We start from the raw sequence: 22,904 nt of genomic DNA, 5'->3' as shown, positions 1-22,904 counted from the left end.
GGAGAGGGTTTATATAGAGGGCGGGGAGAAAGGACGGATAATCAAGGTAATAGAAATTAAAATATTTTTTTAAAATAAATATATTTTCTCTCTTTTTCAAAGTAAAAATAAAATATTTTAAAAATTATTTGTTTGAAAATTAACAATTGTATCAATAAAAATTAATTCATACTCATAAATTTTAAACTTTACTCACAGAAAAAAAAATTATATCAATTAAATACTCCACGTTTCAAATAAATTGACTATTTTCCAGATGAACGGTCTAAATTTTTCAAAAAAACTACACACGTGTAAGAATGGATATACGAAGGATTTTCAAATTAAGAATCTAAATTGATTCAGTTGTAGCCAGTTAGGTATTTAATTGATAAAATTATAAGTTTGTCGCGACGTTTTCGGGATGCTCCTAATAACCCACGAATGACAAGTGTTTTTCCTCGTGTGGATCCTATTTCAATGGGAACTTGATGAGTTGATCTGCTTACACGGTTTGTCTTTATTGCTATGTCGGGAGTTACTCCACGCTTGTATTGCTCTCCCACAACCCCATTTTCACGGTTTAGGTTGCACCCATTTCGAAATCTAACATATGGTGTAAATATTAATACACGAAAATTTAGAATTTTTATTTATTTTAAATTTTAAAATAAGTATATATATAATATATAAATATATATTTATATTATAGAAATTAATTTAATTGAAATAAAGAAAATATCTGTACATCAACAAGTTGAAGAAATAAGTTCATATTATTAAATGGATTGCTGTAAATGGTTTTCATTATTTAGTACTTTTGGGTAAAATTATTGAGCCAATAATGTAAAATTGAATAATTGATTAGACATGAATTATTTCCATTTTTATTTTTTTTTATAATATTGTTTGAATATCTTCCATTTTTCCTTTTAAATAAATCTTCAATATTTAATAGTTGACTTTATAATAGAATTGACTTTGCGCTCGAGAAAAGTTGGATTAACCTGAGCCAGGTCGAGGGTGAAATCTATTTCCTTAAAGCTCAACGTCGACGCTTTCTTAACTCAACATAGATTGGAAGGGATTGAGTGTAGTGATTCGTGATGCCCACATGAGCTTTGTGGTGGCTATGGTTGAGCGTGTTCCATACCGTGTGGATGTGTTATGGTAGAGGCTCTAGCCCTAGACCTACAATGTGCTTCCATGGGCAAAAGTAGTATTTTCATGGGTTTGGGACGCTCTTATTTTTATTGTTCGGTCTAATGTTACATCTCGTTGTTTTTCTTAGACCGACATAAGCAGAATTTGCGTTCACATGGGTGTGGGACACTCCTCTCTTTAAGCTATTATTTCTATTGTTCAGTCTACTGTTACGTCTCGTACTTCTTGGATTGGAGGTGTGTCGTCCAGTGGGCTACCTAGACCAAAGGTTGATGTTTGGTCTGGATAAGCAAGCATGGACAGGCTCCTCGAGCAGATACCATTCCAATGTGGAAGCCTCCTTCGGGCCGTTTTACTTCGATTTTCCTAGGTTTTTTTGTTAAAAAATATGTTGGTGACAAAGATCCTTGAGAAAAGTAAAGCTCTTTCTAGCTGCAAACTTAAGTAAACAAATTTAAAACAAAAAAACACCTAAGCAAATCTCCAACATTTTTTTTTTGTCCCTCCCTCTCTAAATCAAACCTGAAAGAAAAAAGGAAGAAACTTATAAGATACTCTTCAACAAAACCCAACAATCTCATCTTTTTCGCACGAAACCGAGTTGGTTATTATCGACGAAGACGATGGCGAAGGAGCATTGTTCATCTCCATCTTCCCAACATTAAGATCTTCTTTACCATCCTCAATGCTCGTTTCGAACATCAAGCCAATGTCGTCTTCAAATCCGATCTCATCGAAGTAGAGATCAGCTAACTCACTCGTTTTCTCAAGCGGGAGGTCAGGCACCTCGACGAATCCCGTGTCTAAGAAAGACCAATTGAGATCCTGATCGTCTCCCATGACACCCATTGACGGGCTATTCTCGATCGACGGAAGCATCGTCGAGAATTGAAGGCTCGGCCACGACGTCGTTTGCTGTTCTTCGGGCTGATACACAACTTCTCCCTCAGAAGAAACAGGGGAGTCATTGGGCTCTTCTTTTGGTAGCTCAGCTGCTTCAAAAACTGATGATTTGGTCTCTAATCTCCTCCCAATGTAATTGCTAATGTCAAAGTTGGTAACTGCATTGGGTCCTCTGTATTCAATTGCAGCCATGTCATATGCTGCAGCTGCTTCTTCTTGTGTGTCTAATCATAATAATAAAATGTGATTAAACTAAGCTTAAGTAAGAAGATTAATTTAATTACTTCATTAAATGGGATTAAAGAAGTTTAAATGCCGTTTGGTTTGGGAAGGATTATGATAAGAAATCACGTGACCATGCTTGTTTTTTTAATCTAAATTAATTAATTAATTACAAACGTATCAGAAAAACAGATCATATTCTCTTCATTTCTCAGTAAACAGTTTATTCATGGAAGTGAAAAAGAAATATATATATATATATATACACATACATACATGTATGTATGTATATATATATATGTATGTATGTATATATGTATGTATGTATGTATGTATGTATATATATATGTATGTATATATATTTTATAAAGAAAATAGATTAAAAAAAAAAAAAAAAAGTCAAAATATTGAAAGCAGGAATACAGAACAACTGGTCCATAAGAATTTCCCGTGATTTTTGGTTTTTATTAAAAAAAAAAGAAAAAGAAAAACTAATAAAACCCAAAAAATAAATTAATTTTAAAAATATTAATTTAAAAAAAATGGCACGTGACACATACTGCTTTTCCGTTACTTTTGGAAAGCTGTGGACGAAAAGTTCTGTTTTATTCGATTTTTTTAATAGGGCCAGCAGAGAAGGATCACGTGCCGTACAACCCCTCCGAGCCCCCAAATTATTTACCCACGTGGCCACTCGTGGCTTAAAATTGCTTTTAATAATTGAAAAAGGATTAAAAATTAGAATCCACTGAGATATATTATTTTAAAAAAATAAAAATAGTATTTAATTAATATATATATATATATATTTTTTAAATTACCGACCTCATTTTTCTATGTCCAGTAGCGAACCAATTAACAAAAAACCCTAATAATTTTAAATATTTCTTAAAACCAATTATTAGGAGAAATTCAATTTTCAAAAAGAAAGTAAGAAGGACGGTGCCACGTTAGCTGACAGAGTAGTCCACGTAGTTATAAGTAGGCGGCAGCTAAGACTAAAATCCACGTGGGGCATGCCACGTGGAGTTTGAAAAAGTAGAGAGAGAAAGAGGGAGAGAGAGAAAACGTACTGTAAGTTCCCAAGTAAAGATACTTGCTTCCAAAAACGCGGCCAATCCGAGCCTCCCACCGGCCATTGTAGTGGTGTCGGGCCACGCCGCGGTACTTAGAAACGCCTCTAGAAAAGCCACTGCTCCGCCGCCGCAACGACGCCAAATATTCTTCCTTCGTTACTTTCCGCATTTCTTCCATTTCATTCGTGTACGACTCTGCCTGCATTTTTTTGCCCCCACATTTAATATTTAATTCACATGTTTAATTAACTAAAAAAGGAAAATCCCATATTTTTAAATTGACTTCTTTAAATTGCGGTCCTTATTATATTCCGTCCATTTTTTTTTTTTTTTTAACAATATGATTCGAAATTAATTACGAAATTGGGAAATTTAATGAGATAAATTGAGGAAAAAAACTGAAAATAAAATGTGAAATGTCAGTTTTAGCCTTCAAGATTAGCAGTACCGGGAAATTGAGAGTGGTTTCCGGTCCCCAGTATTTGAGGGCAGCAAGGTCATAAGTTCGTGCTGCAGCTTCCTCGTTATCATAAGCTCCTGCAAAAAAAAAAAAAAAAAAAAAGAAGAAGAAAAGAATCAACTAGTGGTTTGAAACACGAGTTCGGATTCGACTGAAATCGGGTTCTAAATCTAAGCTCGGTTGTCGGGTTTAGGTACCAAATCCCTCAAACACATCGTTTCTCTCGGAATTCAGCTAATTTTGTACTCCAAACACAGATTTTAGAATAGTTCGGTATTTTTTATTCCTATTTTAAAATTTTAAGATTTTCGATCCAAATTAATCCCCTAAACGTCTCTAAATTTTTAACTCTAAGCTCGTTTGTCGGATTTAAGTACCGAACTCCCTCTAAACTAATAGTTTCACTCCGAATTCAGCTAACTCAGTACTCTAAATACAGATTTTAAAATAGTACGGTAACTTTTATTCATGATTTTCAATTCCAAACTAGTACCCTAAACGTCTCTAAGCTCGTTTGTCGAATTTAAGTACTGAATTCCCTCTAAACTAATATTCCTATCTAACAATTCCAAGATTCTGATTCCGAACTAGTGCCTAAACGTCCCTAAATTTTTAACTATAAGCTCGTTTGTTAAGTACCGAACTCTCTCTAAACTCATAATTTCTCTCGAAATTCAGTGAACTCGGTACTCTAAACACAGATTTTAAAATAGTTCCGCGTTTTTTATTCCTGTTTAACAATTCTAAGACTTTCGATTTCGAATTAGTGCTCTAAACGTCCCTAAATTTTTAACTCGAAGAATAAGACACCACTATTATCCTGACACGTGTCCAGAAATTTATAAAAATAGAGAGAGCTTACCCAAATAAACTGAGCAGCGATTATGAACGTTGGCGATGACAGGGGAGGTCCCAATACACAGTCAGCAAAACAAAATCAGGGCCTCATTATATATAATTAAATAAAAATTAAAATTAAAATTAACCGAATAAACAAATAATTTTTTAGATCTCTACTTTAATTAATTAATTAATTTGTAATTTTTCTTTTTTTTTTTACCTTGCCTTCCTTTTTTGTTCTGAATGCTATTCCATGAACTCTTGTCCCAAAGATGAGCTTCGAACCGGCCGGTCCATCGATGCCTGAGATTTCGATTCGGAACAGCGATTTCTCAATCTCAATTCAACATGCAAATCGAAAACACAAATCAAATTGAAAAAAGAAAAAATGAGAAGGAAATTACCTCGTGACTCCTCTGTAAATGGAACTCCGACGAGCGGAAGATGCGTTGTTGTTGTTGTTGTTGTTGTTGTTGTTGATTCCACTGCTGTTGTTATTATGAATCTCGCGTTTCGATTCGTCCTGATTCCTCCGTCGCCGCTTGATTCTGGCCTTCTCCGAGTGCGGCCGGAGAGGAGCGGAGAGATTATTCTTCTTCTTCTTAATATTAATGGCGGAATCTGAACCGACGCAAGAAGAGGAAGACGAAGAGCAAGAAGAAGCAGAGGGAGAGATACTCATCGCAGCAGACGGCGGAGAGATTTCCGATTTCCGATTTCCGATTTCCGATTTCCGATTTCCGATTCCGACTTCCGATTTCCGATTGCGATTCAAGAGAAGGAGAAGAGTGAAGAAATGCAGTAAGAAAATGGCGATGGAGTTGGATTGGATTGAACAGTGAGGGACATTTTGAGGAGAGTTTTGGTAACCTAAAGTGAAGCAGGGGGGGAAGTTAAAGAAGAGGAAGAAGAAGAAGAAGGTAACCAGGGTTAGAATAATGAGAGTTAATTAACCAGGTGAGTTATGAGACTGCCAAACATTTGGCTATAGGGGCAGCCATGCTACCAATCATATTGCTTCTATTTGCTGCCTTTCCAAATTTGATTTCGTGTTTCTTTTACTATTTATTACAAAAACAAATTAATAAAGTGATTGCTAAATATTATTTTTTATCATAAATATTCCAATTTAATCGTTTTTAATTATAATACTTTCTTTTTTTTGAAAAATTTATAAATATCGCTCGAGTCAGGTTCATGATTCGAGCCACCCGAATAGAGTTAACAATGCAGCTCAACTCAACCCTCTATTTTCGAGCTGGGTTATCCGGATATTTTTTTTTAATTATTTTTTTAAAAAATTTACTTATACTCTGGTAGAATAGGTTGTTTTTTTAACACTGCTCTCGGGTTGGTTGAGTTGGTCTGACCAAAGTAAGTCAACCCACTACTAACCGACCCAAATTTTTCGATGTTTCAAAAATTAAATCGAACCCGGACCGAAAAAAAGCTAATCGAACTTAACTTTTATGGATTTGGATGATTAGTTCGAATGGGTCGTAGTTTTAAATAATTTTATATTAATAAATACCAAATAAATATTTTGTTAGTTGTTAAATTCAAATTTATAAATATATTTATTTTATTTATTAATTAATTTTTAATTAAATACAAATAATTTAAGATTATCCAAACAATTTTTGTTTTTTTTTTGTTGAGAATAAAAGGTTTTATGGGAAATGCAAATGCCGACGTTGAGATGGAACGGTCGGTTTGATTCTACCAACGACAAACCGGAAGTTATGCCGACGGTTCAACCGAACCGTCGGCAATTCCCTTGGCCTTAGCCGTTTTTTTGCCCTAAAATTGAAATTGCCCCACGCCGACCCCTCTCTTCCCGTGCCTCTTCTTTCTTCCCTTCGAGCCACCGTCCTAGCCCTCTCCTGCAGCCCCGCCGCCGTCGATCGACCACCTCGCATCGCCGGCCGCTTGCCTCGCTGCTCGCCTACCTATTTGTTCCTTCGTCATTGGCCACCCGCACGGCCTCTAACCACTTCTTCCTTCGCTGTGAGTTCTTTTTCTTCTTGCAAATCTTATTACTTCGGAGAGTGCTTGCTGTTTCTATATAATATAGTCTGCATGTGTCTTGTTTGGAATTTGAGTATCTGAAATGATTATTCAGTTTACAGAATTGAAGATTCTTTTGTGTTTTTTCCTATCGAAAATCTCCGATGTGTGGGGTTTCTCTGTTTTGGAGTATTAAAATCATCATGTTGTCTATGCTTGCATATCTCTCACTCTATGATTTGTGTGTATACGCCACTTACAATGCTACAAATCTATGTATATTTTGAGCTCATGTTGGAAGTGGATTTGCAATTTATCGCATGTAGAGTGGACAGCCAAGCTAGCGGTTCTAGTTTAGCTTCAAATATATGTATATGTATTTGGTCTCTTTGTACTTTATAACTTATTTTTAGTTGTTTTGTGATGTTGCTTATGAATTCATGGGTATTGAATAGATTTGAACTATATGATAACCCAATAAATTGGTCTCAATCCTTATAATTCCTTTGTTTTAGAATTTGATTCTGTTTTGAAGTGCTGGAATTGAGTTTAAGGTAAATTTTGGGTTGATTTCAGTGGTGATTTCTTGCTTGAGGTGAGAATTTTACCCTTTCTTTCTCTATTAGCTGAATTTTTGAATTTTTGTTCTTGGTCTCCGCTAACAAATATTGTCCTCTTTAGGTTTTTCCTTCCGGGCTTCCCCTCAAGGTTTTGAAACGCATTTGCTAGGGAGAGAATTCCACACTCTTATAAAAATGTTTAGTTCTCCTCCCCAACCAATGTGGGATCTCACAATCCATCCCCATTCGGGGCCTAGCTCCTCGTTGGCACTCGTTCCCTTCTCCAATTGTTGTGAGACCCCCTAATCCATCCAGCACCTCGTGTCCACCCCCCTTTGGGGCTCAGCCTCCTCGTTGGCACATCGTCCGGTGTCTGGCTCTGATATCATTTGTAACGGCCCAAGCCCACAGCTAGCAGATATAGTCCTTTTTGGGCATTGTGAGATCGCACATCAGTTGGAGAGAAGAACAAAATATTCTTTTATAAAGGTGTGAAAATTCTCTCTAGCAAACACGTTTTAAAACCTTGAGAGGAAGCCTGGAGGGGATAGCCCAAAGAGGACAATATCTATTAGCGGTGGACTTGGGTCGTTACACTTGGACTCATAGGTGGTTAGAATTTCCTTTCGAAGTGTTCGGTGGATTAGGGCATGATGCTTATACTTCGTGAAGCTTGTTGTTGTGTGTGGCTATACTGCAGTTATGGTAGCTGATGAATTGAGTATAGGGGTCTGCTCATTGGATGAGTTTGGTTGTCAATGCTTGAAATTTTGAGTTTACGTTCTTAAATTTGGATAAGTTAAGTTACGAGCTTTGCGTTTATTTGGCTTGTTCGAGTGTTTAAGGTGGCTTGTTCGAGTGTTTAAGGTCGGTTAACTTTGATGCCAAATCTATTATGTTTTATAACTTCGATTACTTCGTAAAGTTAGTTCAAATTGATTGTTTTTGTTCGTTATAATTGTTTTTAAAATACTTGTTTTAATTTAATGAAGTATTGACTTTGTTTTCTTAGGTGGCTCGTGTCAGGTTGGGTCGATATTATTTTCGAAAGCTACTTTTGAAGAAGATAACATGAAGACAACAATATCCGAAGACATTGACACCATTTTCGTTAGCTTGCATATCTAGTAAATGTCGACGCCGCCCCCTACTGCTGGCAATGGTAATATAGACGAGGTTGTGTCGATATTGTTTTGACAGCTTTTCGTGCGTTGAGAAAATCCTTTTATGATGCTTTTCCGACCTTTTTCGACACTTCTTTTGGCATCTGAAAAAAGAAATCCGATATTATTGTTAACTAAATATGTTACAGTTAATTCGAAGTTACCTCTTTTTTTTTTATAATAAGTCTGTGATATTATAAATCCAAGAGTGGACTCTTAAGGTCTCGAGACTTATTTTCATACATATTCTTATGATAAATAAATAAACGTAAGCATTTAAATTTTATTTTCCTTTATTAAAAATATTTAAAATATCTAAATAATTATTAAAAGATTATTGAATGGGTATGCGTATTGCAATAAAATATTTGGAATTCAGTGTAGGGTAGTTGAATTAAATGTTAATTATTTATAGTTTGAAATGTGAATTAAATGTGCAAGAATTAAATTCTTTGCTTGTATATAATTTATTTTTTTTTTAAAATAATCTACTCAATAAGTCCCTTTCATTAATATTTTAAATATATATTTTTTTTTTTATTAAAAACAAAAATTTGAATAAATGATTCTAAATAATTCAAGCCATAGGTAAAATAGACAAATTTTTAGGTTTCAGTCTATGAGATCTCACATTGGTGAAGGAAACTATAAGAAAAGTTAAGACCCTAAAAACCGGAAACATGAAAGAGAAAGCCCCAAAATGCAAAATGACAATATCTGCTAAGAGAAAGGTTTCACATTTTTAAGGGAAACATGAAAGAGAAAGCCCCAAAATGACAATATCTGCCAAGAGAAAGTGAAGGAAACAAAGCATTTTTTTATAAGAAATGTGAAGACCCTGAAAACCTCTCCCTAGCAAATACATTGTATGGAAAACATGAAAGAGAAAGCCCCAAAATGACAATATTTTGCTAAGAGAGCCCAAAAATGACAATATTTGCTAACATGAAAGAGAAAGCTCCAAAATGACAATATTCTGCTAAGAGAAAGCCCAAAAATGACGATATCGGCTAAGAGAAAGCCCAAAAATGACGATATCGGCTAAGAGAAAGCCAAAAAATGACGATATCGGCTAAGAGAAAGCCAAAAAATGACAATATCTGCTAAAAGAAAGCTTAAAAATGACAATATAGCGGTGGGCTTGAGCAGACAGTCCTACACAAAAAACCTACTTAAAGTTGGTTTTTTTTGGGGTATTTTTTCACCTAATGTCACCACTTTTACTCAGTAAATTAAATTCAATGCAACTGAAAAATTGGAATTAGGATCATTTTGCTAATTGATTTGATGCAGTAAACAAATATAAATAAAAGAAAAAAGCCAGATTTTTTCCACTGCTATTCATCAGAATTGTCATCAGCATATCTACCATTACCATGATCCTGATGACCTATGGACTTGGTTTTAAATTTTGACAATCTACTTGAAGGTTTAGAGGGTTTCTTCACCTTTTCCGCTTGCAACTCGAGTCCTTTCTCCGATGGTTTCCGTCTTCTTTTCGCTCGGGTTCCTCCAGCATCATCGGGGTTATCTAACACTGCAAAACAAACGACTACTTGTTGAACAATGAAGAAAGATTAAGCGAACCGAACATAGATACCGTTAATTCACATCGTTCAAAGATACACATTTTATGTAAGGTTGGAGAGGAAGATTCGCTCGATCGAGCCAATCTACATTAAGCTAAACAAATTAGCTAAACAAAGACTTCTTAAGATTGCATCCTTAGTTTTCCACTTTTTCCGACATACAAGGGCACGGGTCAATCTGAGCATAGTTCATGGAATAAGGTGTCGGTTACCATTCTAAAGACTTATGGTTCGATCCCCTACTCCTACAATTTTAGATCCAACATATAAGTTGTAACAACCCAAGCCCACCGCTAGCAGATATTGTCCGCTTTGGCGCATTACGTATCGTTGTCAACCTCGTGATTTTAAAATGTGTCTACTAGGGAGAGGTTTCCACACCTTTATAAGGAATATGCTTCGTTCTCCTCTCCAACCGATGTGGGATCTCCTAATCCACCCCTCTTGGGGCCCAACGTCCTCGCTGGCACACTACCCATGTCTGGCTCTGATACCATTTGTAACAGTCCAAACCCGTTGCTAGCAGATATTGTCCGCTTCAGCCCGTTACGTATTGTGTCTGCCTCACAGTTTTAAAATGCGTCTACTGGGAGAGGTTTCCACACCCCTATAAGGAATGTTTCGTTCCCCTCTCCAACCAATGTGGGATCTCACAATCCACCCTCTTAGGGGCCCAGGGTCCTCGCTGGCACACCGCCTGATGTTTGACTCTGATACCATTTGTAACAGCCCAAGCCCACCGCTAACAGATATTGTCTGCTTTGGCCCGTTACGTATCGCTATCAGCCTAATGATTTTAAAACGTATCTACTAGGGAGATGTTTTCACACTTTTATAAGGAATGCTTCGTTCCCCTCTCACGACCCACTCACCGTCACCACTAAGTAATGAACCTAGTTAATAAGGAAACCGAGCCTAAGGGTTCTTTTCGTAGGGTAGGAAAGAAAGCAAGACATGAAAATGGTATCAGAAGCAACCGAGCAAGATAAATGTTACCTTCCAAAGGACTTGATGCATGATTGGTTGTACGACCATTTACAGCAGCCTCCTCGGATAGCGGGGATCCGGAATTGTCATCATCGATCATTTTTGAAGAAATTTCTACGCACTTATCGTGCTGCTCGACAATGTCGGGACATGGGATTGCTGGCAAGAAGCATAGTTCATCCTGTGAAGCATCTGAATCACTGAAAGCTGAATCCTTCTCGACATTTACGATATCAACTTCTTCATCTTCGTTGACATCAAGTTCCTTCACCTGAAACAACAAATATGTCATATGACTAGGCAAGCAAACTAAGACTCGACGAAAACAACAATTATAACCTTTTCGGTTTCGGGATTCAGATCAAATTCATCTTCTCGTTCTACGTATTCTTCATTTTCCTCGAGCTCTTTGAAATCAGGAGCAAAAGCACTCCAATTCTCAGTATAATCTTTAGCCCAAATATAAATCAAGCCAGTCAGAGAAACCGAGACGACAATGGGATGAACGGGATGCCAGCTTAAATCAATCAATGCTTCCTTTGGACCTTCGAGGATCTTTACGAGATAACCTGCCCTATCCCAAATGTAAATCTTGTGTTCGCCTTTGCTCGCAGAACCTCCAACGACCCACTCACCGTCACCACTAAAGCAAGGTGCTTTCCAATGCATTCTAGTGATCGAATCTTGAAACTCCCGGAAAAGAGTTAAACACTTCGTTCCAACAGCCTTCAGCTTCTCAGCACCATCGAGCTCATCGAGCTCTTTCGTAATCTCATCAATGAATTTTAATCCATCTTTGTTAGGCAGGAGATTTTCATAGATTCTAATCGTTCTGTCATTAGAATTAGTGAGCAGATATTGACCATTTCGGCTAAATACTATGTTCTTGACAACAGCACCTCCAGAAATTGGAACCATGGCCTCTATCCGAACTCTTTCGTAATCTATTACGAGTATTTCACCTTTCGAATTCCCGACATAAACTAGGTCACCGTATTTGTTAAAGCAAGCTGCCGTAGGAGTGAACAGCTGAGTTCCATCTAATACTTTGCCACGAGAAGAAGCTGTATCGGTATCAGAAATACAAACTGGAAGTAGGGTCGTGCTTCCCGTCTTTAAGTCGACAATCATAGGAGCAGATGAGAGAGGGCATGCCAAGCAGAGAGATGGACTAGACGAGCCAGGATGCAACCGAGCCTGTAAAGGGGTCTGCTGCAGAGTTATGCGGTTTATCTTCTCCCCCTTGAGAACGTCCCACAGAGTTAATGACCTATCAGCAGCAGATACAAGAATTTGATGGCCATATTTCGACCAACAGACACTCGTTATTGCAGAAACACAATCTTTATCTTTAAGCTCCTTAGCGATGCCTCTGGTCTCGAAATCCCAGATAACACAGCTTCCATCGGAGCATCCAGCTGCCAACGATATCACAAATGCGTTAATATTTTTACTCGGTATTGCCTAAATGGCTACCATACAGCAAGAAAGTTTAGTAATCAACACCAGTGCACGTAACGGTCCAAGCTCACCACTAACAGATATTGTCCTTTTTGGGCTTTCCCTTTCGGGTTTCCCCTCAAGGTTTAAGACAATATCTGCTAATGGTGAGATTGAGCTGTTACACACAGAGTAAAGCTGCATATGTTTATATGAGCTCAATCAAGAAAAACAACACGGTGTAATGCATACGTATATGGTATACCCACAATAAATCAAGCATATTCAACCTCGTCTTAAAGAATTTCACCATTTTCCCCCTCCAACTAATCATCCTATCATAACAGCATTTTCCACCAATACATAGCGACAGGTGATAACCCACCGAATGAAAGTGTTCGGTCAGGCTACCTCAAGAAGCGGAGACTTTCAAAAGGGGGTTTGTTTACATCCCGTGGCTTCAAGCATTAAAAACCCGCTTCATGTCAAACCATCAACAATCGATACAAGGAATTCAGAAATACGTAAAATAAACATCTATATACGTGCAGCTTTTAGTCAACGTATAAAGGCATTTCTCCTTGTTTCCTAATTCTCAAACATCGAAGCCTCTTTCTATATTTTTTGGCTCCATCTCTCTTGAGCTTGTGTTATGTTTTTGTTCTTTCATTTATCTTAACGATCTTCACGAAGAAACGCAAGTAAGAACATGGAAACCTAACTAAGCTAAGGAGATTACAACGAACTTCATAATCTTGGGCCAATGGAATGGATTGCGTGCGCTATCCTTTCACTCTAAAACAATGCTGTGTTGTTTATGGCACAAGAACTTGGTTCAGATGGTGCTGTGGAGATACTGAATTAATGCGTGACTCGATTGGTGAAATAGTATCTCTCTTCAAAAAAGCATTTTTTCTTTTTTTTACGGCCACACAAAGAAAATATTTTGTTGCAAATGAACACGACATCGAGAAATCACCACAGGACACATGAACACATGAACATATGAACTCATTCTTGCTCGCAGGCATAAAAACCAATATTTTTCGTCACAAACTTCAACTAAATGAAGATATGAACTCATCAAGAACAATAACTTCAGCTATTAACAGTAAATCACGAACTGAAACACGCCAATTCACCTATAATCAAAGACAGCCATGGATACCTGCTAGAAGAGTACCGCGGCGATTAAACGCGATGCATTTCATTACACCATGTTCCAAGAACTCTTCGATAACCTCGGGGAAATCTCCCTGCAGTGGATCTTCGCAAAAGAAAGAAATGAAATAAGAACAGAGAAAAAAAATACCTAATACGGAGAATTTTGGTTTGAAATTAGGGCCAGAAAAGGGGAGAGAAAGAGCAGAAACTCACCGATTATTGGAGCATTCATGGCCGCTTGCGGCTGAAGGCGCCAGAACTGAAAATCGCTTCCGCCGAAGTGAAGTGAGGTTGGGATTTGCGCGCTATGTTGAAGAACAAAACAAGGGCATGGAGGGAACGGCCGGCGCCAAAAACCCTTCAATTTATAGAGCTTTTTGGTTCAAAAGTTCTTTCTTTTTTCTCAATTTTCTTCGGCAATTGCTTCAAATCATGAAATCAATCCAACTTTTATCGCCATCATCAGAGCCATTCCTACGTCTGAATTCAGTCGTGAAAAAATATTTTTATTTATAAAATATTATTAAATAATATTTATTTTTACCGATCAAATATTATTAAATTTATCGTGATGTTTTATATTTTTTTTAATATAAAATTACTGTAAGCGGGTCTTCTTGACTCTAACCACGTCCTTATTTACCTGGCTATACTGTATTTTCAAAAGCTTCCCGTCTTCGTTTATTGTCTGGGTGATAGTTGCAAACTGCAGGTTCGAGAGGTCTCCTTCCGAAGCTCGAGACAAAAAATCTTATTCCTAACTAAAAATAATATTTTTGTTTATGATATATTATTAAATTTGTCGTCATGACATAAGCAAAAATATTATAATTTTATATTAAAATTAAATTTAATATAAAATTATTAAATAATATTTTTACTAATGAAATATTATTAAATTTATCGTTTATATTTTTTAATATAAAATTATTGTGATAATATTTTTACTTATGAAATATTATTAAATAATATTTTTATTGATAAAATATTATTAAATTTACCGTGGTGTTATATTTTTAATATAAAATTATAATATTTTACTTATGAAATATTAAATAATATTTCACAAATATTATTAAATTTATCGTGATGTTTTATATTTTTTAATATAAAATTACTGTAAGCGGATTTTCTTCACTCTATCTACGTCTTTATTTACCTGGATGCACTGCATTTTCAAAAATTTATTGTTCGGGCGATAGCAGCAAATTGCAGGCTCGATAGACTTCTTTGCGAAACTCGAGACAAAAGATCTTTCTAACTAAAGATAATATTTTTGTTCATAAAATATTATTAAATTTGTCGTGATGTTTTATATTTTTTAATATAAAATTAGTGTGATAATATCTTCGCTTATAGAATATTGTTAAATTTAGGGTAATTTTGTATATTTTTTAATATAAAATTATTGAAAAAGGAAGATTATCTCATTTTAAGTGAAGATTTTTTTTAATTAAAAATATTGAAAAAATAAGAAAAGAATTTCGTAAATGAATATCGAAAAAAACTTAGGATTAAATAAAAATTTAATTCAAATTTCAAAGAGAAAATTAAAATTAAATAATTAATAATAATAATAAAAAAATAGCTAAAATTAAATCGATAAAGAAATAGCTTTAATGTTTCAATAGGGCATGGTTGAAGTCCGTGATGAGCTGGAGCAAAGGCTCTATCATAGAGCGGAGGCGGAGTGCGAAGGCGGGAATTTCTTCCGGCGGCGGCGGTGCAGTTCAGAAAGCTCGTCGGGGAGTAGTAGTCGGTGGCGTGATGGAGCACTAGAACGTCCGCCATGTATGAATCTTCTTCGTTAGAATGCATAATTTCAAACCACTTCGAAACTTCCTCCTAGTTTCATCGAAGAACATCGACTACAACCTACTGTGCAATTCCGGCTTCACTGCAGGGCCATATATACTGCCTCTACCATCTCTATCTTGTACCGATTCCTGTGCCCGGCGGGGTTTCTGTCGATACGCTGCGGGGAAATTCTTCGGCAATGAGTACGAGTGCGGTATTGAGAACAATAAGGTGTTTGTTTCTTTTGTTTCTCTCCTGTTTATGCATTTGTTAGTTTCGTGGAGTAGAATTTTCGTAAACTGAAAGGTTTGACGTTGATATTAGAGAAAGTAGCGTCTTCAATTCTCTTGCGTATACTCCAGTTATACTGTTTAAGTAAGTAATTGAATCGTAGGTGATCCTGTAGAAACCATATAGTCCCCTGTAAAATTTAGTAGCCCTTGGTTCACCGAGGATGAGATGGAGTGGTATCTGCATATTTTTTTTGAGTTCAACAGCATGTGGGAGTGCTAGTGGTGGTAAGAATTGTTTCAATTTTGGTGAGGAAGGAATGTTCTGTAACTTGTTGTAGTGAGGACAAATTGAAAGTATTTGTGTAACTGCCCAATCTCACCGCTAGGAGATATTGTCTTCTTTGGGTTTTTCCTTCAAGGGCTTCCCCACAATGTTTTAAAATGTGTCTGTTAGGGAGAGGTTAGGTTTCCAGGTTTCCACACCCTTATAAGGAATGCTTCGTTCCTCTCTCCAACCGATGTGGGATCTCACAATCCACCCCCTTGGGGGCTCAGCGTCCTCACTTGCACACTGCTCGGTGTTTGGCTCTGATATCATTTGTAATAGTCCAAGCCCACCACTAGTAGATATTTGCTTCTTTGGACTTTCTCTTCAAGGGCTTCCCCTCAAGGTTTTACAACGTGTTTGTTAGGGCGAGGCTTTCAGGTTTCCACACAATGCTTATAAGGAATGCTTCGTTCCTCTCTTCAACCAATGTGGGATCTCACAATTCATCCTCGCTTGCACACCGTTTGGTGTCTGGCTTTGATACAATTTGTAATAGCCCAAGTTCACCGCTAGCAGATATTGTTCTCTTTGGACTTTCCCTTCAAGGGCTTCCCTCAAGGTTTTAAAACGTGTCTGTTAGAGAGAGGTTTCCAGGTTTCCACACTCTTATAAGGAATGTTTTGTTCTCCACTCCAACCAATGTGGGATCTCACAATTTGAAAGTGAAATAGTGATGAGGGTCACTCCCAAAGGAAAGAGCCTTATTTTCTTAACCAAGATTGTATCATTCAACGGTGAATCGTTGCAGTTTTTTTAGCCAACAATGGTGTTCCATACCAACCAAATGTTGTCCAGTGAGAACTTTAAAGCCACTGCACTTGGATTTTACATTAGAACAGTCTTGTAAAACTGAGTAGTTTCGCTATTGGCGTTCTTCTCGTCCTTATGCCTTTTATTGTTACCATTGGCATTGATGTCTTGAGATGACCAATACCCAAGGCCATGAATTGTGGCTTAGTTGAGGGACTTACGGGAGAATTGTGGCTTAGTTTGAGTAAGGGGGAGCCCTTTGTACTAAATTCCTAGTTTCATTGAACTGTCTTCATTCTGAAACGTAATAGAGACAAACCCACAAGGGTTAGAGTAGATTGTGATCTTGTTAAGCTTGATATTGGCAAACAATCTTAAATTTCTTCTTATTTTCTTGGTATGAAATTTTTTTCCTCTTGGATTTTTAGCTGAGTTTGTAATATCTAGACATATTGTTTGATTTCAAAGGCATATTTTGAATAAATCTACTTTCCAGTTTTAGAAAGGTTAAGGCTGTTCCGTTCTGTGTCATTTCAGCTTGAAATCCAAGGCCTCGATATTCACCAAGAAGCCAAGCGCCACGTGCTTCCTGTTCAAGACGTTGTGTCGGGTGACAAATGCGAAGGACAATTTGTTTATGGTGACAACAACAAAAGCAAATTCACAAATGTTGACAGCTCTCCAGATAGCTCTCTACAAACCTTGCTAATGAGGGGAGGACATTCCCCTCCAATATACAATTCCAAGCATCTTGCAACAGATGATTTTAGGCCACTTGTAGAATTTAACGACGTGCGATTCATCGATAAGCTCAAGATAAATAAGCAGCTTGCAGAGAGGGATGCTCGTATAGACGCTCCCATCCAGTCGACATACACCTCTGACAATAATGTGGATCAAGTGAGTATTGTTGCAACCTTATTGATGAATTGTACTCATTTGCTAGAATTGTCTCAAATTCATGCCCATATTTTAAGAACCAACATGTTGGAAAACTACCCTTCTTCATTTAGCTGGAACAACATTATTAGATCATATACTAGACAGGAGGCCCCAAGAAAAGCCCTCTCTGTATATATCGCCATGTTACGAGCAGGCGTCTTCCCTGATTCTTACACACTCCCAATTGTATTCAAGGCTCTGTCACTGGTTTATGCTTTTGGTTTAGGATTACAATTGCATTCAGTTGCTATACGGCTTGGTCTTGAGTTCGACCAATATAGCGAAAGTGGCCTCATCAGTCTGTATTCGAAGTTAGGAGATCTCGAGTGTGCACGTAAGGTGTTCGAGCAAAATCATCACAGAAAGTTGGGTTCTTGGAATGCCATTATAGCTGGTTTATCTCAAGGTGGGCGTGCTAAAGAGGCAGTCGATATGTTCATTAAGTTAAGACGATGCGGGCTCGAACCAGATGATGTCACAATTGTTAGTGTAACATCAGCTTGTGGCAGTCTAGGAGACCTAGAACTGTCTCTCCAAATGCACAAATTTGTTTTCCAAGTTAAAGCCACAGGAAAATCAGACATTTTGATGCTGAATTCCCTCATAGACATGTATGGAAAATGTGGTAGGATGGACTTAGCATTGAAAGTATTTTCAAACATGGATCATAGAAATGTATCATCCTGGACATCTCTGATTGTAGGTTATGCAATGCACGGACAGGTGAAACAAGCGCTCGAGAACTTCCGATGCATGAGAGAGGCAGGAGTTCGTCCTAATAACGTTACGTTCATCGGGGTGTTGAGCGCATGTGTACACGGTGGGATGGTCAAAGAGGGAAGACATTACTTTGAAATGATGAAATCTGTTTATGGCTACAAGCCCCAGCTGCCACATTATGGATGCATGGTTGATTTGCTCGGTAAAGCGGGGTTGCTAGAAGAGGCAAGAAGGATGATTGACGAGATGCCGATGAAGGCGAACTCGATAATATGGGGATGTTTGATCGGGGCGTGTGAGAAACATGGGAATGTGGAGATGGGGGAGTGGGCAGCAAAGCATTTACAGGAATTGGAGCCTTGGAATGATGGTGTTTATGTGGTTCTTTCAAATATTTATGCCTCTAATGGGCTGTGGAAAGAGGTGCAGAAGGTGAGAGAGTTCATGAAACAGAGGCAGCTCGCTAAAGTTCCTGGATATAGCTTGGCAACAAAATTGGATTGAAGTGTTTCTGTTAGATTTTGGTCATAATTTTCTACTGTTCTTCATAGTGATTCTTTGATAATAATTTTACAGGTTTTTCAGCCGATTCCGTAACGGCCTAGACCACCGACCACCGACCACCGCTAGCAGATATTGTCCTCTTTGGACTTTTCCTTTCGGGCTTCCCCTCAAGGCTTTGAAACGCGTTTGTTAGGGGAATGTTTTCACACTCTTATAAATAGTGTTTTGTTCTCCTCTCCAACCAATATAGGACATCACAATCCACCGCCCTTCGGGGCCTAGCGTCCTTGCTGGCACTCGTTCCTTTCTCTAATTGATGTGGGACCCCACCAAATCCACCCCCTTTGGGGCCAGCATCCTTAGTGGCACACCGTCTCGTGTCTACCACCTTCGGGGAACAGCGAGAAAGCTGGCACTCGTTCCTTTCTCTAATTGATGTGGGACCCCACCAAATCCACCCCCTTTGGGGCCAGCATCCTTAGTGGCACACCGTCTCGTGTCTACCACCTTCGGGGAATAGCGAGAAAGCTGACACATCATCCAATGTCTGGCTCTGATACCATTTGTAATGGCCCAAACCACCGTTAGCAGATATTGTCCTCTTTGGGCTTTCCCTTTCGGGCTTCCCCTCAAGACTTTTTAAACGCGTATGCTAGGAGAGGTTTTCACACCCTTGTAAAGGGTGTTTTGTTCTCATCCCCAACCAATGTGGGACATCATAGTTTCTATGTAAATTATTGCCTTTATTTTGACTCGGAAGACTGGTGCATAAGTCGTGATCGTCCAGAGCTGATTAACTTTAGGCTAAAGTATAAGGTTAGTGTTCGTGTCTTATAGGTTCATGAATTTTAAAAAGTGTTTAAGGAGTTATTAAAAGCTCACTTTTGTGTCAAATAAGTTCGGGTGGGACTCGATATTTTTCGAAATTAATGAATTTATTAGGCATAAAATGAGATCTTCATTTTTTTTTTGTTTGAAGTAAAATTGAGAATTATGAATTTATTAAATATGAAATAAAAAATTAAGTTTGAATTTTTTATACATTTACTTGATTAGTCGTAAAAAAAATTAGATTTAATTAAATTAAATTAAATTATTTTGTGAATATTTGTAAATATTATTTGTAAATATGGAGATTAATCTATATTAAAAATAATTATTAATCAAATTAAATCAAATTAAGTTTAAATTTTAATCTTAATTATTGTGTTCAAAAGATAGTTAATCCTAATTTTAAAATTTTTGTATTAGGATATATTATTATTATTATTATTATTATTATTTGGTAATAATTGAAATAAAATAATAGTAAAAAAGTCATTAATTAAAAAGAAATTTAAAAGAAAAAAAAAAATCTACTTAAATAGTAGTCTTGGACATGGAGGCTTCAGGTTGAAGACTGAAACTGAAGGGAAAACTCGCTTCGAGCAGACGCCCTAAAGAATGGAAGATTTTGATAAGAAGCTCTCTCTCGCTGAGCAAATGGAGGAAGACGGAAGAACCTCTGGCGATTCTAGCGGTTCCTCCAACACTCTCACTTTGCTCCGTAAGTTTCTTGAAATCCAGCAGCGTAGAGCAGAAGCTTATGCCAGGCTTAAGAGGTATCATTGATTTGATTTTCGTTTGAAACCTCGATCATTGTGTTTGGATAATCGATGGCGAATTGATGACTCGAGTAATGTGTATGCGTATTTCTGTTATAGTTCTTGTCCTCGAACGCGATGTCGATGCATTTTCTTTCCTGTTGATTCCATATGGATCGATCATTGGAAAATCTAGCTCAAAGAATTTTTGTTAGATCTAAATTAACTTAGTGACAAAGTTTCGAGCGTGTTGCTGCTACTTATTTAAACAAGGCGGATTGAATTTTGCAAGTCTTCATTATTCTGTTGATTCGCAGGGGTTTCGATGAGTATATGACTTCAGGAAGGGAGATATCTTACCAACAGCTTTGCGGTGAGATCACTGCAGAATTCAGTAATTGCTCCAAACAAGTTCGTTTTGCAATTTCATAGCATTTCAGTTAAGCGTAGTCTTCTTTGAGCTTCCTTCTGAGGTTTTACTTTTTGGACTATGGACTCTCTCTTGTTGTAGGTCATTGACATTGAGTCGAACTTCTGTAGTCCAGATCATGACAGGATCGAGTTAGCCAGCCTGCTTAGATCTGTTCAAGAACAAGAAAAGCAGAAATTGCATCTGGTACGCCACCTCCAGGAAATTCTCTAGAATGCTTTGGTTATATTTTTTAAGCACCTTTTCCTTCTCTGCACTGAATAGGGTTGACGAGTAGTATTATTCCAAACCTGAAAATATATGACGTGCTTCACAGAATTCCAATTGGTCAGTTAAACTTGTAATTATAAATTTTGTAGGATCAAACAGTATATGCTTTGGAAAATTGTAATTATAAATTTTGTAGGATCAATCAGTATTTGGTTTTGAAAATAAGGCACAAGTTTTTATCCTCAAGGCGTAATAATTAAAAGACTTTTTGAAACATTGTTCAGATTAGAGACATGGCCTATGGATAAATCTGGATCATGTAAAGCATTCTTACCTTCTCTTGATTCTAGAAAATTATAGAAAGATGGCCATTAAGTAGCAACCTTGATTCTAGCGTTTTCGAGTGAAGATGAGCATTCCATGGTTGCTGCATGTAAAGTCACAAGGTTGTAACGGCCCAAGCCTACTGTTAGCAGATATTGTCCTCTTTGGGCTTTCCCTTTCGGGTTTCCTCTCAAAGTTTTTAAAACGCGTCTGCTAGGGAGAGGTTTCCACACCCTTATAAAGAATGTTTCGTTCTCCTCTCCTCCCCAACCAATGTGGGATCTCACAATATTTCACTATTTTTGTCTTATTGTTGATTCCTTTAGATGTGGTGCACCTTGTCTTACAACAAGGCTACTCCACCTTTGAAATTCCTTCTCGAGTTGTCTTAAAAGCTCTGATAAAAAATCGAATGAGTAGCAGGCAATAATGTGTAGAGTGATTTCCTTTCTTGGATTAACTTTTAGAAATGCAATTCATTGAAATAAACACCAAAGCCAGCTCCATGTAGTTCAGATTCTCTTCTCTCAACCACTGCCCTTACTTCCATCTCCTAAGCATTACATTATTCTGGCTAGAATTCAGGTCCTCAGTAGTGGTACATATAGCTTATCCTTCAATGCTTTACACAGTTGTCTAATGCCATTTCCAATGCTAAAAAACAGTACCAGAAGTCTGCTGATCATCTATTAGTTAGTTAATTTGAAAGCTGAGAATGCATACGAATAAGCAAACGATGAGATAAGACACATTACCGCGTGTTTGTGTTGCGGGTGGGTTTTCTTGGACATTGAATGTGTACTTTTGCTAGATAGGAACCTCATCGTATAAAGATCAAGAGTTGAGAGTTCCTGCCATCATCTTTTCCTAACAATTATTCCTTTTTGTAGACAGCTCAAATTCAGTTATTGAAGAAGGCTGGTCGCCCATCGGAGCGCTTGGTGAGCCACGAGAATTGCAGATTCAAGACACCTCGAGAGCACGAGTGTGTGCATGTCCACGAGATAACTGAAGCTTCAGGTACCGAGGAAGCAGAAGCAGATGCCGAATATGACAATGCTCTCAAGGAAGCAATCAAAGGTGTGCAAGATGCTGTGACGACCATTAATGAGCACATGGAGGAAGTGAGATATGAGATTGCAGCTCTTGAAGATAAGTAATCTTGTGACATATGTATATGTTCATTGGTAACATCTTGCTCTGCAATTGAATTGGTTATTGAAACGTACCTGTAAAGATACACAGAATTGGTTCTTTACTAACGAGCATTCGCTCGACGTAGGGATAAAGCGAAAAGTTTACTTTCTTCGTGTTTGGCCCGGTATGTCGCTATCTTTTACGAGATATATCAACTGAATTCTCAATTTTTAGCCCCAATTTTTATGTCTCCTTTAGATTGGAAATAAAGCAGGGACAGGTAATAGTCGTGGGAGAAGGTGAAAGGGTATGGTTCAAGCCTGCAAACCTTTTTTACATAGGCTTTTGCTGCATACGGTAACAGATCTATCTCTCTTCAGCTTTTACTATCG

At 37.4% G+C, this 22,904-nt stretch overlaps 4 protein-coding genes and 1 long non-coding RNA gene across 9 annotated transcripts; 3 read left to right on the top strand and 2 right to left on the bottom strand.

Moving 5' to 3' along the window:
• Positions 1-1,550: 1,550 nt before the first annotated feature.
• On the bottom strand, positions 1,551-5,538 carry LOC111801395 (ethylene-responsive transcription factor WRI1). 2 transcript variants are annotated; one of them, XM_087126698.1, is made up of 6 exons: positions 5,049-5,538; positions 4,865-4,947; positions 4,667-4,675; positions 3,793-3,881; positions 3,342-3,543; positions 1,551-2,270 (listed from the first exon to the last, which is right to left on the bottom strand). In XM_087126698.1, exons 1-6 carry the CDS (start codon positions 5,324-5,326, stop codon positions 1,702-1,704), a joined length of 1,230 nt encoding a protein of 409 aa, XP_086982824.1. In that variant the 5' UTR covers positions 5,327-5,538; the 3' UTR covers positions 1,551-1,701. The 2 variants fall into 2 exon arrangements, with proteins under 2 accessions (XP_086982824.1, XP_086982825.1); XM_087126699.1 differs by lacking the exon at positions 4,667-4,675.
• A 775-nt stretch (positions 5,539-6,313) lies between these two features.
• On the top strand, positions 6,314-8,513 carry LOC111801396 (uncharacterized). The gene is made up of 2 exons (XR_002816130.2): positions 6,314-6,651; positions 8,224-8,513. It is a non-coding gene; the product is annotated as an uncharacterized LOC111801396 (long non-coding RNA).
• Positions 8,339-14,035, bottom strand: LOC111801394 (protein RBL). Of its 2 annotated transcripts, XM_023685376.2 has the most exons (6): positions 13,768-14,035; positions 13,559-13,657; positions 11,290-12,368; positions 10,960-11,221; positions 9,823-9,911; positions 8,339-8,478 (listed from the first exon to the last, which is right to left on the bottom strand). In XM_023685376.2, exons 1-6 carry the CDS (start codon positions 13,784-13,786, stop codon positions 8,437-8,439), a joined length of 1,590 nt encoding a protein of 529 aa, XP_023541144.2. In that variant the 5' UTR covers positions 13,787-14,035; the 3' UTR covers positions 8,339-8,436. The 2 variants fall into 2 exon arrangements, with proteins under 2 accessions (XP_023541144.2, XP_023541143.2); XM_023685375.2 differs by lacking the exon at positions 8,339-8,478 and having other exon boundaries at positions 9,630-9,911.
• A 1,139-nt stretch (positions 14,036-15,174) lies between these two features.
• On the top strand, positions 15,175-19,587 carry LOC111801393 (Tetratricopeptide repeat (TPR)-like superfamily protein). 3 transcript variants are annotated; one of them, XM_023685372.2, is made up of 3 exons: positions 15,175-15,582; positions 17,200-18,756; positions 18,901-19,587. In XM_023685372.2, the coding sequence occupies exons 1-3, from the start codon at positions 15,367-15,369 to the stop codon at positions 18,919-18,921; spliced, it is 1,794 nt and encodes a 597-aa protein (XP_023541140.2). In that variant the 5' UTR covers positions 15,175-15,366; the 3' UTR covers positions 18,922-19,587. The 3 variants fall into 3 exon arrangements, with proteins under 3 accessions (XP_023541140.2, XP_023541141.2, XP_023541139.2); XM_023685373.2 differs by having other exon boundaries at positions 15,176-15,582; positions 17,200-18,229; positions 18,308-19,587; XM_023685371.2 differs by having other exon boundaries at positions 15,176-15,582; positions 17,200-19,587.
• Positions 19,588-20,204: 617 nt separating this feature from the next.
• Positions 20,205-22,681, top strand: LOC111801391 (DNA repair REX1-B protein). Its single transcript, XM_023685370.2, has 4 exons — positions 20,205-20,429; positions 20,729-20,822; positions 20,923-21,027; positions 22,266-22,681. The coding sequence occupies exons 1-4, from the start codon at positions 20,272-20,274 to the stop codon at positions 22,533-22,535; spliced, it is 627 nt and encodes a 208-aa protein (XP_023541138.2). The 5' UTR covers positions 20,205-20,271; the 3' UTR covers positions 22,536-22,681.
• The last annotated feature ends 223 nt before the right edge of the window (positions 22,682-22,904 follow it).

This window comes from Cucurbita pepo, chromosome 9 (genome assembly GCF_057944985.1).
Source record: "Cucurbita pepo subsp. pepo isolate OVF chromosome 9, ASM5794498v1, whole genome shotgun sequence".
NCBI classification, from domain to species: domain Eukaryota; kingdom Viridiplantae; phylum Streptophyta; class Magnoliopsida; order Cucurbitales; family Cucurbitaceae; genus Cucurbita; species Cucurbita pepo.
Note: the sequence above shows the minus strand (reverse complement) of the source record. Positions and strands in the feature narration are given on the sequence as shown.

Coding starts and splice junctions, on each gene's coding strand:
- LOC111801391 (XM_023685370.2), top strand. CDS start 20,272: ATGGAAGATTTTGATAAGAAGCTCTCTCTCGCTGAGCAAATGGAGGAA. Junction 20,823..20,922: donor TCAGTAATTGCTCCAAACAA/GTTCGTTTTGCA, acceptor CTCTTGTTGTAG/GTCATTGACATTGAGTCGAA. Junction 21,028..22,265: donor AAAAGCAGAAATTGCATCTG/GTACGCCACCTC, acceptor TCCTTTTTGTAG/ACAGCTCAAATTCAGTTATT.
- LOC111801395 (XM_087126698.1), bottom strand. CDS start 5,326: ATGAGTATCTCTCCCTCTGCTTCTTCTTGCTCTTCGTCTTCCTCTTCT. Junction 4,948..5,048: donor ATTTACAGAGGAGTCACGAG/GTAATTTCCTTC, acceptor TCGAAATCTCAG/GCATCGATGGACCGGCCGGT. Junction 2,271..3,341: donor TCTTTACTTGGGAACTTACA/GTACGTTTTCTC, acceptor TATTATGATTAG/ACACACAAGAAGAAGCAGCT.
- LOC111801393 (XM_023685371.2), top strand. CDS start 15,367: ATGCATAATTTCAAACCACTTCGAAACTTCCTCCTAGTTTCATCGAAG. Junction 15,583..17,199: donor GCGGTATTGAGAACAATAAG/GTGTTTGTTTCT, acceptor GTGTCATTTCAG/CTTGAAATCCAAGGCCTCGA.
- LOC111801394 (XM_023685375.2), bottom strand. Junction 12,369..13,558: donor CCGCGGTACTCTTCTAGCAG/GTATCCATGGCT, acceptor TATCGTTGGCAG/CTGGATGCTCCGATGGAAGC. Junction 9,912..10,959: donor TGCATCAAGTCCTTTGGAAG/GTAACATTTATC, acceptor TTTGTTTTGCAG/TGTTAGATAACCCCGATGAT.